The sequence below is a fragment of the Arctopsyche grandis genome, chromosome 5 (genome assembly GCF_051622035.1).
Source record: "Arctopsyche grandis isolate Sample6627 chromosome 5, ASM5162203v2, whole genome shotgun sequence".
Lineage (NCBI taxonomy): Eukaryota > Metazoa > Arthropoda > Insecta > Trichoptera > Hydropsychidae > Arctopsyche > Arctopsyche grandis.
In genome coordinates this window covers 421,399-442,723 of record NC_135359.1, presented here as the reverse complement: position 1 = coordinate 442,723, position 21,325 = coordinate 421,399, and the positions used below count along the sequence as shown (strand labels likewise).

General features: G+C 35.9%; 2 protein-coding genes across 2 annotated transcripts; one reads left to right on the top strand and one right to left on the bottom strand.

Moving 5' to 3' along the window:
- The first annotated feature begins 6,406 nt into the window (after nucleotides 1-6,406).
- Nucleotides 6,407-14,099, top strand: fz2 (frizzled 2). Its single transcript, XM_077431485.1, has 2 exons — nucleotides 6,407-6,584; nucleotides 10,622-14,099. The coding sequence occupies exon 2, from the start codon at nucleotides 10,713-10,715 to the stop codon at nucleotides 12,540-12,542; it is 1,830 nt and encodes a 609-aa protein (XP_077287611.1). The 5' UTR covers nucleotides 6,407-6,584; nucleotides 10,622-10,712; the 3' UTR covers nucleotides 12,543-14,099.
- Nucleotides 14,100-15,615: 1,516 nt separating this feature from the next.
- On the bottom strand, nucleotides 15,616-19,495 carry LOC143911983 (uncharacterized). Its single transcript, XM_077431088.1, has 8 exons — nucleotides 19,367-19,495; nucleotides 18,937-19,264; nucleotides 18,585-18,757; nucleotides 18,330-18,507; nucleotides 17,921-18,097; nucleotides 17,709-17,811; nucleotides 16,611-16,773; nucleotides 15,616-16,542 (listed from the first exon to the last, which is right to left on the bottom strand). The coding sequence occupies exons 1-8, from the start codon at nucleotides 19,493-19,495 to the stop codon at nucleotides 16,360-16,362; spliced, it is 1,434 nt and encodes a 477-aa protein (XP_077287214.1). The 3' UTR covers nucleotides 15,616-16,359.
- Nucleotides 19,496-21,325: the final 1,830 nt, after the last annotated feature.

Genomic DNA, 21,325 nt, shown 5'->3' with positions numbered 1-21,325 from the left:
AATTTGAATATATTTTCTTCTCATTATTTCAATTTGGGATTTTATTAAAAACTAGTCCTCATACTTAGTTGAGGGAAAATGTACTGTTAACTAATAAATTCGTCAATTGGTTGTCGTCAGTGTTGATCGTCACCATTAATCGATTCATATTTTAAAAAATTGTTATTAAATATACATTGTAAACGCGTGTCAATCGAGTTTTACACGCGAAATTCAATTATTAGTAACGAGTGAAGCGTTAAAGTCGGGCTTTACGCGTGCAAGCGAATATTTAAAACGTTGATTGATTGTTTTTGCTAACCCTTTCAGTGCCGCGCTTAATTGTGTATCGTGACTTGAACAATGTTGATTTTATTATTTTTCTAAAGCACCCGATATACAAATGCGTATGCAAATATATTGAGTGGCTTAAATTAAATGCAAAATCCATAATGTTTTCAGTTTAAAATTTTAATTCTAAAGTGCAAATTTAGTCCAACATGTACATATGTATAATAAATAGAGGGTTGTGCAATTAAATAATACGTACATTCTGCAAAAATACATATAAAATGCAAACAATCTCAGTAAAAATGGGATAATTGAATGGGATGCATATGGATAAGGGTGGGTTGATCCCTCGAAAGGGTTGAGAACGACACGTGTGCGGCAGGTGTTGTCAAGTGGGGGGCCGCAGACCGTTGCCAGGGGTAACCGTTTTAAAGCACACGAACGTTACTTAATTATTGAAACATCACTTTCTTGCTCGAGTGCCGTATTTTAGCATAGTTAAATTTTATGCGAAATAGACCCGAGTCCCGGGATTGAGGACCCCTGTCCAATTTTTGATGACTTAATTCAAGTCGTGAATATTCATCTTATGCTAAAACGCGACAGCTTGGACAATTCGCACACCGGGTGGGTGTTATTTTTCTGAATAGTTTTCAGGTACACAGGTACACCTACATATCTGCGGAAGTGGAGAGTCTGTCCTTTTTGAAATATTTACCTTTAATTGAAAAGACGTGTCTCTATTTATTTTGTCACACTTGACAAAAGCGTTATGGACGACCAAAATAATAGAAAAAAATGTGGGTATACCTACCACCGTGTAAGCACAAGGATTTCGTCCCTTTTTTTTGACATATAGATAAACATGAGCAAATCTGGGAAGGAAACGTTCACTAATTTAATATTCTTGTTATACATTATCTCTCTAGTGTTTCTAGACAGTTGTCGTCCTCACTATTCCCACGAGAATTTTTTCTTCACAAATTACAATCTATATTCTAGTATTTGACTTAGATAATATTTTATTATTCCTGAGATGGGAATAAATTCATTCCTCTGGATTTTATTTTCACTATACTTTCTTTACTACGCCATTACGTCCCTCATGGCTCTTATTACTTTTCTCACATGTCACATTACATAAATCACGAATCCTCACACTGTAAAAGGACCTATTACAATTTTTCTCACATTTCAATCGTAAAATATTGTTGAAGAATTATAAGCAATCAAAAAATATAATTCCTCCGATCGAATTAGGTACGGTTTTAATTGCCATCATGTTTAAGTTTGTATAAAAATTTTCCATTAGAAATATTTACATTTTGTACATATATGATATTTGATTACATTAAATTAAAATAAATACATTTGAAACCCTTTTCAATATTCAGCCTTTTTAATTGCGCTTAAGATAATGGGTCCAATTTTAAACTTGAAATTTTAACGAATACACTGCGATATAATATTGAACCGGCTTCAATACTATTGAATTTGAAAACAAAACTAACACTTAAATTACGTGCTTTTCATAGATATTCAGAAAACAATGTTTAGTTCATATTGAAAGCCTATAACGTTTTAATAATACCGTATTTTTGACCCGTATTTTATCTTTTATTATCTTTTTTTTTAAATAGAAATTGTTTCTATAATACATATATGTATGTATATATGTACATAGGTACTCCGAATTTTATTCATAACTTTATAAAATGACTATATATCTATAATGTGTACATTTTTATGCTACTTATATTCGGTTTTTTCTGAACTTAGTGTTGGACAATCCCTGAACTATTTAGTTGTAAATACATATACATATTTAAGCTATCCTTAGTAGAACTTAAAAAATAAAGCTATACTAACACAAAATACAAGATTGAAAAGCAATTTTTGGTTTTGAATAGAAATTGACGACTTTAAATAGATATGTATATGTAGATAAATTTGTAATGGTAATAATTTAGCTATAAGGCGAATTCTTTGTACAAGTTGATTAAGTCAATACATAGAAAATGTGTAGAACGGCTAAAAAAATAAAGTAGAAATATAATAGTATGGAAATGATGTGGTCGTCAGTGTCAATATCCACTCGATTTCGTAATCCCCTGACCGTTTAAACAGGTACCTAGTGGCTGGTGCACAGTACCCAGAAAAGATTTCACATACACACACGGTCCTAAGTGATTCCATAGAAAGTGGCAGTATGCAGCCCATGCTTAGGCAGAAGAATGCAAATCTGCCACCGAGATAATGGAAGGCCATAAATATCGTCCTTCCCTGGTGACCGCAGATAACGGCCTCCTGCAGTCGACCGTTCTACGAAATTTCATTTTATTTGGACGTTTTTACCACGGCCATTCTGCCTCGGACAAAAAGGCCAAAATATTACAAATTTTATCGACCTACATGATCGTATTTATCAATTGAATTACACCCATAATTCACGGCTCCAAAAGGAGTCGCGTCGCGTTCGCTTAATATATTGAGAGGACAACTTTTCGAACCGCAAAAAAATTAATTAAAACGAACAAATTGCTTTTTTTGCTCATCGAAAATATATGTACATACTTGTCCCCATAAACGTTTACACAAATCCAAGTTAAAACATCTCTTTTGAATATTGTACATATGTATATCACGTATGCCGTGCATCCATCTCAGGCGCATAATTTCTCCATTGAAAAATAGCTGAGCGTATCTTGTCCACAACCGAAAACAAAACAAAAACAAAAAAAAAACGCTGAAGTAGACGTAGAAAACCAACCATTCTCATTTTTGGCACGTATCTTACACTCACCTTTCGTTTAATCCTCTCGTTCCCAAAAATACCCCCGGACGCTTCCTTATTACATCCTCCATTGTCTCCACGCGCAGAAATTAAGGAATGTCGACATGGGAAGCTTTAAATCACTTCATTTACATTCATTATAATAATTTGCACTCGTCGTAAATGCCACACAGGCGTAGGCTTAAATGACAGGTAAAAAAAAGTCATTGGAATTGTGCGAGTCAGTCCCTACCAGTACCAATAAATCCATTCTGTTTCTCAGACAGATTATTGTTAGATACGGAGAAGAGATACCTGCACACGCCTAAACTCTTAAAATACAAAAAAAAAAAAACAACACGCGTCTCTTCTGTCATATTTCATAGGGACAATACCTTAAAACAAACAATTCGAAAATTCTTGCACCAACATCTCCCAAAACGATCTTGTCAACTTTTTTCATTGTTCATATTCTTCACAACAGCGACGACCAAACATACATATATTTTTTTAATTTTATTAACGTTCACAGTAAAATAATTTATTTTTAAAATCGGTAAGCCATTCGTTTTATTTTATGATTTGAAAACGAAAAATATACAGTTCGACGCCCACCGAGTGTTAATTTCAATCACAAACGTTTGACGCTTTCAAGTGATCTCACGAGGCATCCGGAGCTTTAAAGTTGAGCTCGCTTTGGACACGTTTTGCGGGTACAAATTGTGTTCAAACATGCATAATTTAGAAGCACTGGTCTTCGATCGTGCCTTGTCATGCCGTATCGTAAATCCACGAACGTTCCATGTGATTATTTACTCAGATGCATTGGGGTTGGGTCGCGAGCGCGAGACAGGATCCAGGAGCGGTCGATAGATCCTCAGATAAGCCGTCCGAGGGACGACCCGAGAATACAAAAATTATTTATTTACTCCACGCAATAAATACAATATTATACATGGTTTTGTTTAGAGACCATTCACGGCTCGATTTGACGTAGGAGGCTATTTTCGAGACCGGTAATATTCTGAGACAATTCTGTCGACGATGCTGTCCGAGTAAAAATGCGAGTCTAATATTGTGCACTTTGTACACATTCATACGTATTTTAGGTATTTTTGCGTTCGCGTACGATGAAAAATTTAGAGCGGTATCGAAAGCAACTTCTCAGACGAACGTGTGATAATTTAGTGTTTAGTAAACGATTCGGAAGCGTACCAAAAATAAAGGCAGCAATCTTCGGCTAATTTTAAACGCAACTTAATGTGTTCGTTTAATTCAACAATATTTAGGCGGGCCGGGTCGGACCGGTCGTATAATACGCGCTGATTTGTCGCTCGTTAAATTTATTATTATGTTATATGCGACTATTTTTTTTAATAGACTCGTTTGTTAATTTTTTTAATCGAACATACGTAATAATTTCAACGCAATTTTGCGAAAGTACCACGTCCAGTTTCATCATCACCAGTCTTCGGCGTTGCCTGGGCGTTTGTCAAATAGACCACTCCATTGGTATATAAAGGAAGAGAGCAAAAAAGCACAGTTGACAATTATAATTGACAAAAGTGAATCACTTTTTTGTGCTAAAAGCATCGTCCCAACGCCCATCTTTAATCATAAGCAAAGGAACTGAAATGTTTTGGCTGGCGGAGGGTTATGTTATTGGCTGACTTTAATTCAATGATTTTGAGTTGTGTTCATAGTGAATTCATTATTTAATATGTGTCAATTGGACTAATTAATGATTATAACTATTTTTAATTGGCCAGGAAGGTGTATTTGGTTTACCTGTTAGCCGTTAGGCCTATTTATACTATTCCGAATAAAATTAATCAACGGCAGTTTCCAGTTTCGTTAAAACAATTTTTCAGGACGTCAAAAGAATAGTTTGGAAGGCCTTATGAAGTTCGTTACGACGAAATTCGACCGTATAACAAATGCAAACATTTTTGCGCGGATGCGTCAATTTTTTACTGCTGTTATCATGTTCGTTTGGAGAAATTTGTTTTGTAAAAGTGTAACGTCTTAACATTTTATTTATTAATTTATACACGTACAAGTGGGCAGATTATGTATTATTATTATTTTTAAATATGTAGATATATACCAGGAAGACCTAACAGGTAAACCCCAAAGTGCCTTCCTAGACAATTAATTACAAACATTGCAGCATTTTTTCTTAAATAAATCACTGTATTTTCGAGAGAGGAGAGAAAAAATACGAAATTGACAATTAATTAATTGATCCATAGAGATATCTATGGATTTAGAGTTGTACATAAATTTTTACATATTGTACATAAATCAAATTCAGATATTTGTGATATAGCGAGTAGGATGGTTTTTTCCAATTTGATGGAGGAATCGTTACAACAATGAAATCATATAAATTGACAAACTCTGATAGGAAACGATCGACTCGGACTCGGATCGACCGGCAGTATTAAATATTAATACGGGATCGAACACGGTAACCTCTTGGTGCTAATCCGAACCATACTGCTGGCTAGTATACATATATAGTTTTTTTTAAGTGTGCGTACACATTCTTAGTATCAAAATTAAATTTTTCTTCGCAAACGGGACTCTCGAAAAGGCCGAGGGTTGATTTTATTTTTAAACAAGCCACGGCTATAAAAATATCGATTACAATAGGAGAGGGTGAAACAGTCGACGGCCATGAAAAATGCATACATTTTGCCAAGTTTGCGACTAGAGTATTTTCTAACTCACCGAAGATACCAACGTCTTGAAACTTATTTGCTAGCTTTCAATTCGGGTGTTCCTTTTAAAGAGGTAAAAGTTAATCGATACGCGTCGCGTGATTAGATTTAGTTCGCATTAGAGACGACCTAAACGGTTCGGTGATTATTGGTCACAAAGCGCTCGCCCAAAAATCACTAATATCTCTATGATGAAACATCTGGCAGTCGAAAGTCCATCATCCTAATGATAACTAACATACTAACGAGAACTCAAATATTCCGTATTCGCAATTTTAATGGCAAAAATTGTCTTTTGAGCGATCGCAATGTGACTAATATAATATAATACAATTACCTACATACATAAGATCACATGTGCTGACATTATAATACAGAGAGAGAGAGAGATCATCGGAGACGAGGGAGAAATATTGAAATGAAATAAGATGAACTACGTTGTACATACAAATCATAAAATAAGTTTGATAATAATCGGCAAGTGAATAGGCATATACATATGATCAACATCAAAATTCGAACGGCTGAATAGCTGAATGGCAATCGCAACAGTTGCAGTCGCTTTTATAAATAATCGGTTTGTGGATATCGAAACGGGGAGCGGAGGTGAGGTGGGTGGGGTGGGGTGAGGTGGGGAGGGGAGGGGAATCGGAGTCGGAGTCGGAGTCAGTGGCGGTGGCAGTGGCAGTGGCAGTTCGCCGCGAGTCGTCCTCGCGGATGGTCGTGTCGTGGGTGTTGTGTTGCCGCCGTGTCGTTCGTTTCGTATGAGTTTAGTTTGGCAACGGCAACGGCAGGGGCGCCGCCCCTTCGGCCCCCAGGTGAGCCGACGAACCCTCCCCCCTCCCCTCCAATTCCCCCCAGCGCCCCCCCGAATCGCGAATAGTTCCCCTCGCTGTGTCGCCCCCCGCCCGCCCCCCCACCTCGGCCAGTGTTAGTTTGACGTACCTGTTGCGGCAGGGCTGCCTAACCTTTTATCGCGCTAATTTCAAACACAACTCCACTCTTCATTCTCCATTCTCCATACTCCATTCTCCATTCTCCATTCTCCATAGCCGAATGCTAGTGCGAGTGCGAATGTACTCAATTTTTATCTCGCTTTATCGCGCCGCCTGTCAATTTTCGCCTTTTACCATTTTCCCATCCGAGGAATGCAACTGATCGATTATTATCTGTCAACGTAAAATTCGCGGTTGCGGTTACGGTAGCCGTTTTTTTTATTATCATATTTCGTTTTTTTTTCATCAATATTATCGTTATTATTTTTACGAGACGATCGATGATTGTGCGTTTTTTTTTGTCATTTTTATTATGTACGTTTGTGATTTAATATAGTGAGTGTGTTTTATGAAAATAAAAGTGTTCCCGTGCCGTAACCGTAAATCTTCCGTCGCCCTCGAGATCCTTTTTATTCTATTAGTTCTTATTAATAATTCGCAATGTTAAACTTTACCCTTTGAATGCTGACCAACGCCGATCGGCGTTTTGCCAACAAGTGCATGAACCTGAAAAACGCCGATAGGCGTTGTATTTTGAGCATGTATAAAGTAAACAAAAAAATACTACCCGCTAAGCCTTTCCATGTGCATTGAACACGGGTCGTGTAATCCGTGTCATTCATTTTTAAACGTTTATAAAGACTAGTTTACACCGGAATTTCGGTATTGATAACCATAGCAAAATTTTCCGATAGAAATCCCTAACCGTTTAACAACAATGAAGTAGGTGGAACTAGTCTTGGAAAAATACATTCATTAATATACTTCTTTTATTTATTTTATACTAGTTGTTTAACCCGGCTTCGCTTAGTATTTATAATATTAACGTGTAAACATGGCGAATTTAATAGTAAATATTAATTTGTTTTATTTATTTGAATCGAAAAAAAATCGACTTGTCGTCATAGAAATTTTGACTTGTTTACGAAGTTCCCAACCAATGATACTTACATACAAAGTCTCTTTCGAAATTATATATTAGAAAGTCTAAACACACCTTTACAAAACTCGAAATCCTCGGCGGTAGTTATCTAGGGTTTGTTTGGATTAGCTACAATTTTTATACCCGATTTCTAAATAATTTTAATTGGAAATGTTGGTGAAATTTTCAGCGTGGCGGGCTTTCAACAAAAAATACGTCAGCATTAAAAGGGAGAAATTCCTACATAAAAATTTTCATAATTTAAAAATGGTTGCCGGCCTAAAACGTCTCTATAAAAACGAATGCTAAAATTAATTCTATAAACGTTTAAATTTTGACAGCATGCAGTTTTGAAATCGACGGTATCCAATTTTTCATACTGAAATGCTCGTTTCAATTAACTGACTGCCTCTTCTTATTTCATCTTTGGAGATACGTAAACGCGAATGTAAACTCAAAAATCCATCTACCCAATATGTTGCCGTTGAAGGAAAATACGAAATTACGAAAAAAACATAAATTAAAAAAAAAATAATACGCCAGCGCATGCGCATTGTCGGCGTAATGAATAGTGTTTGTGACTAACGAACAGTGTGGTGTGTGACTAAATAAACCTTTTGGTGCGGCGGTTATTGGTCACAAAGCGCTTGCCCAAAAGTCACTAAAATCTCTATAAGGGAACATCTGGCAGCCGAAAAGTCCATCATACTAACGATAACTATCATACTAACGAGAACTCGAGTGCCAAATATTCCGTATTCGCGATTTTCATGGCAAAAATTGTCTTTTGGGCGACCGCAATGTGACTAATAATTAGAGGCCGGAATCTGAAGGCGCTGTTTATTGTTCAAAGATCGTAAATGCATTGTTAAAGGTTTGCCGAACCTTTTTTACAAAGCACTACAACAATTGAACAATAGGCGGCACGTTTCCGGCCCCTTCAGATTCCGACCTCTACTAATAATCCAATTACCAAACCTTTTATATGATACATTCTGTGTAGGTAAATTAAAATTGAATAAATTTGTATGTATGTACATACATAACATATCTTCCCAGTCGAAAGAGGGCTCAGTGTATGATTCCGTAATTTTATAAAAAAAAAACAGGCGGAAGAAGAAAAATAAAAATCAAATTAAGATTAATCACTCATTTTCCAGACGCTAGTAAAAATAAAGCAAACGGAACAATTATTCACTAAAAATGATCAACAAAGTGATTTAATGTAAAAATAAAGTCAATTTAATTACGGCATTTTAATAATCTCCGTCAGCTAATATTTTTGCATGACCCCATGAACTTCTCATTATCTAACAATAACGATAAAAAATGTAGGATCTTTTAAAATCAAAATATTATACTAAATAATGTATTAACTTCAAATGGAATCCAATTTCTCTGTAATTACAAGCTATTTATCAATATACATGCATATATGTATGTAAGTATAATATAATAGAGATGATACGATGGCTAATTTGCGTCATATATGTGGGTCAATTATATATATTTGATAAGTTATCGTACGCATAAAAGTAATTTGTTTCCTGAAACGCTTCACTGGTATATAATTATAATCGTTATTTATTGTTAATTTTCCATTGGATATAAATGTGAAAATACGCACCATCCGCACATTCAAATTGTCTCGAATTATAAGTAACTCGGTATACGCTCATAACTATTTTTAGTCTACCGTTTTCATAATACACGTCGTACGCGCGTTGTTATTTTTCTGTTTACGAAACGCGATATTCTTTTCAATGTTTATTATATATCTATGTAGAAAATCATCATCAGATGTTCACGTAGGAATAACCAACACAACACAACACAAAACACGGCACGTGTTCCTGCTCTGCTCTGCGTCTATATTTGGAAACGTTTTTTGTTTGGAACCCCTGCAAACGCAAGTTTTCCAAAAGTTTTTACTCACTAAATAAAAAATAATAAAAAAAAACATCACGTGTCTGCTCCTTGAAATTTAGAGCGATAGTAGTTTTATGAAGCGACTCGCTTATCGTTTTATCAATTTGATAAAGTAGCACTTTATCGATGGAAACAAATCAGTGTAAAATGTTTATTGTGCCAGCGATTGGATGATGTTATGCTAATTTCGTCAATACATAAATACGTATGGATCTAAATGATCTTAGATTTGGACGTTTTTATCGATAAATAATCACAACTATTTTTCCGTTCCGAGAAAATTCGTGATTTACCGACGATGTTTCATCGCGTTATGAACAAATTGTACGACGCCAGAGAAACTTTTTCCAACCGGGGTATGCGAAAAAATAATACAATTATGGAGTTCCAAATTATGGATACGGATTTAAATAGAAAAATTTCGAGTTCAACAATTTAATCCTATAATCAGTATACTGTATTTGTTGCAAAAAGCGATCTCTCGCAAGTAACTAAAATCTCGATCACGGAACATCTGGCACCCAAAAACTCCATCAATCGAAAGTTTCCCACGCCAAATATTGTACTAACGAGAACTCGAGTGCCAAATGTTCCGTAATCGAGATTTTAGTGACTTGCGCAAGATCACTTTTTGCGGAATAATCCGTTTACCGTATTTTTCTAAAAACCTATGTATGTACATGTACAGGACTAATTCATCGAAAACGGCAAATTAAGGAAGTTTGAAAATTAACCCAACACCGTGTTTATTAACATCGTATAATGCTCCGTTACTGAATTATTCGTAATGTAATTTGTATTTTATCTTTGGGTCTTTGGGGAAATTTAAAATCAAAACGGCGAAAAATTGGTCGGTAGCGAAATATTAACAAAATTTCCCATTCCTAATTTACGCATTGCCAAAACATAACTCTGTTTAATAGAACTCTAGTCTTAATCTTGGAATTGATATAATATGTAATCCATGAGTATTATAGTTTTACAATCCGTATTTTTTATCGTTTTTCAGGTGTGCGGCGGCCAAAGGATTGAGTAGGAGCAAAATCCAGGGTACTACAGGAAGAGTGTACTACATAGAGGCGTAGTATGATATACAACAGATGGTGAGGATGGGGGCGCTAAGAGCGGCCGTTCTCGCGCTGGCGTTCCTCTCGGGAAGGAGCTTCAGCGATGGACTCCCGGGGGGTGCGACGAATGCGCCTCGCTGCGAGGAGATCACCATCCCCATGTGTCGGGGCATCCCCTACAACATGACCTCGTTCCCCAACGAGCTCAACCACGACAGCCAAGACGAAGCCGGCCTCGAGGTGCACCAGTACTGGCCTCTGGTCGAAATCAAGTGCTCGCCCGACCTCAAGTTCTTCCTCTGCTCCATCTACACGCCCATCTGCCTGGAGGACTACGTGAAGCCGCTGCCCGCCTGCAGGAGCGTCTGCGAGAGGGCGAGGGCAGGCTGCGCCCCCATCATGCAAACCTACAACTTTCAGTGGCCGGAGAGGATGGCGTGCGAACGGCTGCCCGTTCTCGGCGATCCGGAGAACCTGTGCATGGATGAGAGCGAGCTGGCGGCCAACAGCGGTGGTGGTGGTGGTGGTGGTGGTGGCGGCGGCGGTGGCTCTTCGGCAGATACGCGACCCACGAAGAGACCTCACCAGCCGCTGCAGCCGGCGACTAACCCGAAACCCATCTGCAAAGGAAAGAACTCAAAAAACTGCCGGGAGCCACCAGGGGGGAGGGCCGGCAGCGGGGGCGAATGCGGCTGCCGCTGCAGGCCTCCGCTGGTGCCTCTGGCCGGCAACAGGTCGGGCGCTCGTCTCGCCGGGGTCCCCGATTGTGCCTTCCCATGCCGAGGCGCATTCTTCACTCCCGACGAGAGGGACTTCGCCGCCGTCTGGGTGGCTCTCTGGAGCGGCCTGTGCTGCGTCTCTACCCTAATGACTCTCACCACCTTCCTCATCGACACTCAAAGGTTCAAGTACCCTGAGAGGCCGATCGTCTTCCTCTCGTTCTGCTACTTCATGGTCTCGCTCGGCTACCTCACCAGGATCTTCCTAGGACACGAGAAAGTCGCTTGCGAAGGCCTGACCGTCAGTCACGCCGTCTCGGGCCCCTCCGCCTGCACTCTGGTGTTCCTCTTGGTGTACTTCTTTGGCATGGCGTCCTCCGTCTGGTGGGTGGTACTCTCTTTCACGTGGTTCTTGGCGGCTGGACTCAAATGGGGCAACGAAGCCATCGCCAGTTACTCTCAATACTTCCACCTGGCTGCCTGGCTAATTCCGGCCGCTCAGAGCGTGGCGGCTTTGCTGAGTGCAGCAGTGGATGGCGACCCTGTCGCCGGAGTGTGCTACGTGGGTAATCTAAACCCGGACAATTTAAAACACTTTGTAGTCGCACCCTTGCTAGTGTACTTGGCGGCGGGCACCAGCTTCCTGGTCGCAGGATTCGTATCGCTGTTCCGAATCAGGTCCGTGATCAAACGCCAAGGCGGTGCCGGAGCCGGATCGAAGGCCGACAAGCTGGAAAAGCTGATGATCCGCATTGGAATATTTAGCGTTCTGTACACGGTGCCAGCCGCCGCCGTGCTGGGCTGTCATCTGTACGAAGCGGCTCTGCATCCGTCTTGGTTGCGACGGTTGGCCTGCTCTTGCAGCTCGAGTCCGCTGACCTCTCCGGTGGCGGCAGCTCGTCCCTTGTACGCTCTGCTCATGCTCAAATACTTTATGGCTCTGGCCGTAGGAATCACCTCGGGCGTTTGGATCTGGTCCGGCAAAACTCTAGACTCTTGGAAGCGGTTCTGCCGCCGCGCTCTGGGTGTGAGCGGGCCTCCGGGAGCCGGAGCCGCCGGAGGGGCAGGAGCCGCTCTGATCAAACCGCGTCCTCACAAGACTGGACCGGTGCCTAGGCCTCCGCCCCCGCGCTCGCACGTGTGACTGACTGCCCTCACCTCGACCCCTATTCCCCTCCCGGCACCGGGCTCGAATCCCTCTCCTTCGTGTATATATCCCCACTCAGTCGTCGTCAGCCTGCCCGACTATCCCGTGAAAATTTGTGAACCGACGCAAATCAAAGCTCTCTAGTCTACTACTAAGTAAATATATGTTTATATGAATTACATGTTTAGTCTTTGAAACTTACTCGTAACGCGTTGTATCATGTATATTTTTTATTTTATTTTATGTGAATTTTATCAGATCTTTCAAAAGTATCTTGTATGTATATTATACATATGCATATACATATACATATGTGTATATGTACAAAATATAGCACCTGTACATTATTTAGTATGTGAACTTTTGTATATTATTACTATTATTGTGAATTTAATACTGAAATGACTTAAAAAAGGAAAAGACAAAAAATGTGTAGCCTTACGAGTATACCGATGTAGTGAATGGAATGTATAAATATATTATATATATATACCGATAATGAATGGTAATCGTTAACTTCACTGCCGTTTGTATAAATGTCTAGTGGATATACCTATCTCTTATGTAAATCCAAATACGTAATTTATTTTATAAGTATATAGGTAGCTTATATCGTACTTTGTAGGTCGACGAATATTTTATATTATAATATTATGAAAGAAAACAAAATAACTTTTGACGCATTTGTATATTTGCCAATTATTATGAATGCCTTTTAAATGTGTAAACACCATTTTCAGTTCCCGTGAAGATCGTGTCATCTCAAATCTAATGTGAAACAATTTTGTACGTTTATAATTTAATTTATTGATCGTGTCGCATCCACGATACCAACTAACTCAATTTTTGTAAACTTCCATTATTTATTTCGTGCATCGAGGATTACATTGGAAAAATGTTGAATTTTGATAGATGACAAATGTTTATTAAAAAAACGATTGAAAATCATTTTTAATGAAGTTGTTTTATTGCTCCAATTTCATAAACATTTCATATGTATGTATGTATGCTCCTGCTCTTTCAGTTAACACCAAAACGTGTAAAAGATAAGGTTTGTATTTATTAATATTATTAGTTTAATAATCAAAACGAATAATGTCATCAGTCATTTATTATTTTCTAAATAGCACAACATATACATAAATAAATGGCCACTTATTTTACATCTCATTCTAACAATTCATTAAATTTTAATTCATAAGATAAATATTTCAAGTGAAGGGTAATCGTAATCCTGTTTCATCGGAAGAAATAACCAAAGTTTTCCATTTAAAAAAAAAAAAAGCTTTAGTAAATTTGAGAATTTAAAAATATCTTAAAATTAAAGTCTTTTATGTCTAATTTTTAAACGATTTCAAGCTAAATTGGGTTTTCTACATATTTTATTGAACATTGAGAATATAATTGATTTTAATTGAAATTTACTCAATGAAAACAAGAAGAATATAAAAACAACATCAAATCTAATATAAAGATTCGTTATCACAGTTAATAATTTTCAGTCATATTCCGGTACTTAGAAAATATTTTTATTAAATCAAAAGAGAGGTATTTTAAAAAACGTAAAAATCGTGAAAATAAATATTGGAATGCTTAATTTATATATCACAATATATTGTGGACAGATTGTGAATTTATTGTGGATGAAATCGATACATAGGATACCAAAGAAATAAGTTAAGAATGACTCTGAAGCAACATATATGTAAGTAGTACTAGAAATGGACACAACAAATATTCATTACATTTTTTTATCAAATAATAATTTGGATTACATTGAACTCACTTACTTAAATATTTTTTATTAAGATGCATTCCAAGTGTGACAACAAAGTATACATGTGTATGTTGATAAAATCATAAACGTATAATAATATTATGTAAACCATTCACCCGTCCATTCACATGCATACATAGTAATGCAAAATTTTATTAAAAAGATTACCCTTATATTTGTTTGTACTAATACAATATTCCTTAAAAGAGATTTTATATAAAATTTAAAACCTCTTCGGCTTCCATTGCTCACTTAGATTAGAAAAATTACGTTCATTAATAGTGATATATAAAATATTCCCATTTAATGACTTAACGAGAAGTTACCTTATAACGTATTCAAAGTATTATATTGCTAATTCACATTTCATATTTTTTATTTAGGCATATGAAATTGTATTATATTCAAAATACTATTTTCAGAATTTACAGATCGTCAAGTGTTATACATATAAGTTCACTATAGAATACAGTAATATTACTATTCAATTTTAAGTCACTTTTATAGATTCAATTTTTAATAATAAAGCAAAAGGTACGTATCTTTGGCTACACAATATTTAATTTATATTTAATATTGCGTTATATTTATATTATTATCTTATTATTTACACTTACAAAAAAAATTATAAACCAACAAATTTATAACCACAGAATTTTGGGTCAAGAAATGACTGCAAAATCAATTGCAATAATACAACGCCATCTATTTATACATGTAGTTGCATTGCTTAAAATCAAATCGATGGATGGCGTTGTAATAAATCAACATTTTATATCATATTTTAAACAAACACCACTATTTATTTTATTACACTCACCTGAGACAGAGGACGTGTAATATAAATATTATGGATTTACGAATAGATAGCAAGTTTAATTAAAGTTAATATTCATTCATATTTAAATAATTCTGAATGGGGAAATCAAAAATATTGTACCAATTTAACCCTGTAGATTTGACAATTTAATTGTTATTAAATTTTCAATGTTTTAAGCAGCGCATCCATAGTCCAAAGTCATTACAAAATTTCCATTACATATTTATAAAACAAATTGTGGACTAGTGAAATTTATAATTTCGACAATACAGTATAATTAAATAATTTTAAGCTAACGCTTAAAATATTGCCCACTAATTGCAAAACATCATGCAGCTAAAGCAAGATTTACATTGACCAATTATATTTTCCAAGAAAATATGTTTCAATCGCTAAATATGTATGTACTTTCAGCAGCGGATTGATTTTACAAACTTTCATTACGACCGAGTCTTAAATTTCTTCTTCTTTTTGTGCCGTATCCGTATTCGGATGTAGGCGACTACCATGGGCAGACTTAAATTTAATTATATACAAATTGTCTAGTGCACATGTTTTTTTAAATTAGTTTTTCTTCTAATAAAATACATTTGCTCTTTTATCTAACGATAACTATAACAAATATTCAAAACACAGACGTTTTAAGGACGTTTAGAAAGTATACTAAGAAAAAATCATGTCATATGAACTCAAGTCCACTTTTGCAATTACATATATATATATATATTATTATACAATAAATAATACCCAACAATATTTTAGCATCAGAAAAAGTTTTAATGTAAAGCTGCTATCATATCTGCCCCCTCCCCCCAAAGATATTTAATATATGTACAATTTTTGTCTGAAATTTATCTTATATAATGGTGTAATACGATTTATCAAAATTTGAACGGTACTCAGAATACTATCAACACTTTTAATCTCAAACTTGGATGCAAATTGATTTTTTTTTTAATTTAAATAAAAAAGGGGGCAGACCCATTTCATCATTGCTTAACAACAAAGCAATAATGGTAAAACTTTAAAACATACACTTACAATAATATCACATACAATGAAATTTTAACCTTAATACACAATGCTGAAAGCTGTCTTTCTTTCTCAATGATAAATCAAAGAAAAGTCTACGCAAAAACAGAATAGCGCCGGCCGTCAAAGTACTCATGTTATATTTTCAACAAAAATATATTGTAATCTGATGATTTCTAAAGCACTCAACTGATAGAAACACAATCTTGATTGCTATGAGCGACGTTATTGGGCTCAGAGTGTTCGTGCATCGACGTCGGCATCGAGACAGAGTGATGATGGTACACGGAATACGGATGCCGCGACGAATTATCGTGCGCCATACTGTGATCGTGCACGGCACTGTTCAGAGATGGTGTTTGAGCCATCTGCTTGAACGATGTACATTAGAATCGACGTGTTATTTCAACTTTTAATATAGTATGTATTCGATTACCTGTTGCGATGCGTGCAGGTCGTGGATCGGGTGCACTTGAAGCGGAGGTTCCGCATTATTTACCATGTCGCCTTCGTATTTACATCGCTTAAATCTACCGTACAGTGATGAATATGGTAAGTTGTAATGAATGGCCGCTTGGTTAATTGACATTTGTCCAATTCTGAAATCAATTTTATATACATATTTTTTATCAATTTCTTAAATATTTGGTATCTTAATATTGACACCTATCAAGGTGATGTTTTGCACTGTCTGCCGATACTATAGGTACATTCAAAATACCCCCTTTCCAACCAATTTATATTTTTTGTATATACATAAGTGCATATGTATACAAAAAATATATTTGTATAACATATGCACATATGTACATATATTTGACATATAAGGTGACTTGTAATGCTGCAATACTCCAAGTTTATAATGGAATAATTAAATTAAAAACACATTTATTGGACTGATTAAATTCAAATTTTGAAACCCCCCCCCCTACTCCCTCAAAAACCAGGTTATTTGAACATAATTGAATACATTTTTTTAGTTTGTAACATATGTAGATATTAAAAGGCAATTTTAGACCACTAATCTTTATATAGACGCATAAGATCAAAATAACTGAAGATATGTTATCAACAGTACAGGTAAATAAAAGATTTATGCAGCGAGGCAGATATTTGTGAAAGGTTGAAACTTATTGTAAGTGTTTCAAATACCAGATAATGATGATCTTCTGGTCGATTATCATCTGCTATCTGATGACTATTGATAAATATTATTTTATACAATCACTACAATAGCAATCGCAAATTTACAAATAAATTTGTTTTCATTTCGTGTAATTAGAATTAACCACTTCGCGAAGTTGAAATTTCTCATAAAAATAATACTTTTCTATTAATGTTTCATATACATATAGATAAAATAAAAATTAATCATTAAATATAGAATTTTTTTTTAGAGAAAATTTGAGAATTTTTAATAGTCTTTTTTATATACACTACCCACTATTTTCAAAAAGTATCAAGATAATATTATAAAATAATGTTAAGAAATTCATATAATTTCAAAATTATGTGTAACTTTGTTTCAAATCACCTTACAGCTTCCAAAGCTTCTCCCATAGCATCCTCGGACCACGGTGTCGGATTAGATCGAGACAATTCTATACCTTCCCTTTTACATCTTCCATATAAAGTTCCTACGGAAAGATTACAAACATTTTTAATGTTAAATAAGCAAGCAATCTTAAATTGTTAAAATGTTCAGAAATTCTTAGAATTTATAAAAAAAAAATAATTTATATTTACCTGTAGGAATACCAAATTCAGTTGAAGCCCTCTGCACTGAAGAGTGACCTGATCTAATCGAGTGAAGAGCTCTCTCTAAGTCTCCAGGTCTCCAAGCAGTAGGTGCTGCATTAAATGGGGCTGCTAATCGTATACCTTCACGTCTCGCTATTTTATACAATGTACTACTAGGAATACCTTTTGGGATAGAATTAAAAAGTATTATAAATAATTAGATTTAATGTCAATACGCATTGAATTGAATTTGATTGGTATTAGTTGCTAATTAAATTCTTATTTATTGAAATCATTAGCAATCGAAAATACTAATTGTATGTTTTATTTACTAGTAACATATACTGGGCATACATATATAAATATACATACATGGATATATTTACACATGTAATTTATTGTATGTCATTCTTACCATAAGCTTTGCTAGCTTTATTGGCTGAAATAGTTCCTGTTCTCAAGGCTTGCAATGCATTATGTAAATTTCCTTCACTCCATGATTTTGATGGTCCTTCTTTTTTAGGTGTATCAATTCCAAGCCTATGCGCCCTTTGCCACAGTGTTGTTGATGGAATACCAAACGTTGATGATGCCTAAGAAAAAAGTTCATTTTTATTTTAAGATACTATTTTTTAAATATATATGATTACATTTATAGTAAAATATTTACTTTTGTCAAACTCATGTTATGATTTCGTAAAGCGTCCAAAGCATTTTCCATATCTTGCTGAGACCACGTTTTCGGTCCGTTATTAATACCGCAGTGATTGATCCGTCCGTAGTGTCCCATTTCGTCAGTAGACATTTCGTTGAAGCTACAATTGTTCTCTTCGTTGAGGATATCTGTAACAATAAAATATACTATAAAATGAAAAAAGAAGCAATTATAAGAGTTTCCAACGGAATCGGGAATAAATTTTGACTATAAAACAACATCACTTCAATGCACATATGTACATATATGTTTATTACGCTCTCAGTTACACTCGATTAACAATTTAAATTTAAATTAAACACTATACCTTCGTCGTTCGTGTCATTTTCGCCAGGAATCAGCCGCAATAGTTCAGACGTGATCATCATCGACGGATTGGAGTCCATTTTCGAAAAAATGCTCAAGTCTTGTATACTTTTGTCGTTCAATGACGACTGGTGATCTAATGACCTCAACGTCTCAAACTTTTCTTTAAAATTTGTCGAAATGCCATTGCTAAATGAATTATCGAGGCGAAGCATAGAATCGTTTGGATCCAAAGTAACTTGCACGGGTGTTGCAGACGGAGCCAACGGAACGGGCAATGGATATTCTGCTTCCATGCCATTTATTACATCCCCATTACTACCAGCATTCTAAAAAATAGCATTTATCAAATTCAAAACTTGGATTGTAATTTAATTCAGGTAAATACACCCGAAAATTTAGAGTTTTATCATTGTTAAAAATGTTTAAACCTGTAAATGATGTAAAAGTGGTTGATTGGGAGATCTTGCCGGTGCTAAAGTGTGCATGGCTCCACCGTTTGTCTTTTCACCGTCTGAAGAATTCGGTGACGAGTCCGGCGAATCCGAACGACCAGTCATCGTTATACTTTGATTTTGACACCTGAAAAGAATCTACATACAATAATTGAATTGTAAGATTTTTCTTCAAATTTTGTCTGAACTTTAAATATATTTAGATAACGGATACTATACGAATGTGAAATGTTCCATTTAACCACAACTCTTTATCAAATTTCCAAATAAGATTTGCATTTGTATTACAGAATAAAATATATTACATTTCTAGACAATTTTTTTTATAATATCATTAAGAATCCGTAAAATATTTCCAAATCAATAAAATGCATACTCGCAAATGAAATTTGCGAGTATGCATTTTACATTAGGTACATATGTATGTACATACAAAAGTTGAGCAATTTTTATTGTACGAGTCCATATAATAAAGCCTTGAACACACACAGTCGGCAGTTTTAACATGTTGACATGAAATATGTATATAAAACAGATTGTTCCATAAAAGCTAAGCGAAATACTGAAATGTTTACATTTATTACTTTTGTACACAGGAGTTACTACAAAACACATTTTAATAGTTTATTTCATTATTACTCGTATTAGTAGTTTTATTTCATTATCACTCAAATATAAATCATAAACTCTTGGTAACTATAGTTTTTTTTTAAATAAGTATTTATTTTTCAATTGTTTACAAACAAACATTTACTTATAATATATCGAATAAAAATGTATAAAGTAATTTATACCGCGCAAGTAGTATTTTAAAGCTTTGGATTCACGTAGTCTGCAGCTTTAACATGTTGACACGAAATATATAGTATATACATATGTAGAAATGAGAAAAGTGTGTGTTGGATAGTTGAGGGAAGAAAAATGAAGTGTTTTCTTTAAACTAAATAAAATAGTCGATAATTTTATTTTGATGTTATTCGAAGCGCCGAGATGACGCTTAAATTAAAATAATTAAATAGCAGCACTTCAATTGAACAATGAAAACAATTTCATATATCGAATACACTATTTTGAAAAAAATAATGTTGATTTTTTTTTTTAATTATTGAGTTAACGAAATGAAATCGCAGTAGGATGATGCAACGAGAAAAGTTGAATGATAGGGAAATGAGCGCAAGAAAATGCACGTAGAGATGGGCAGTGAGTGGCGTAAAGTGTAAGGGATGTGTAGAGGTAGAATAGTGGACACGTGTGTAGTAACGTGTGTTCACACTAACCGGTGGTAAATACCATTTGATAGTGGGGCGGTGCGAGAGGGTGCGAGAGTGAAAGCGGCCGCGGCCGGTGACCTCCGGGCCGCAGTGAAAGTGAAGCGGGACCCCCTGAAGCCCCCTCAAACCCCCCGCGAACTCCCCGCGAACCCCCGCGACCCCCCACGAACCCCTCGGAACCCCTCGCAACCCCACAGCCGCCCGCGGCCCCCGGACACCGGCGCCGGCGCGCCCCGTCTCTCATCGCACCAGGGTCACCCTTACTTTTTTCATCCCTCGACCCAGCTCGTTCGCCCAATTCATGCCCTCCACACTTGCTACTAACTGATGCCTAATGCCTAATGCCTAATGCCTAATGCCTAGAGACACGTAGACAAGTGGGCATTTTGCTATCAATGCTAAAATTCGGAATAGATGCTAAATTCGTAAAATATGCGAATATATGCTAAAATGACAAACAAAAGTGAAATTTGCATAGAATTTATAAAACCAATAGACAATTTAGAAAAGTCTTCCTATCCCTTTGCCCATTTATTATGTGAAGAAATTGAGGGGATAAAACAGAGCTTGCAGTTTACCATAGACGGTGTTTATCCTGTCGAAACCAAGCAACCGCTTTTGTCTACTACTCTAAACAAAAGGAGACAGTTGGAGCTGTGTATCC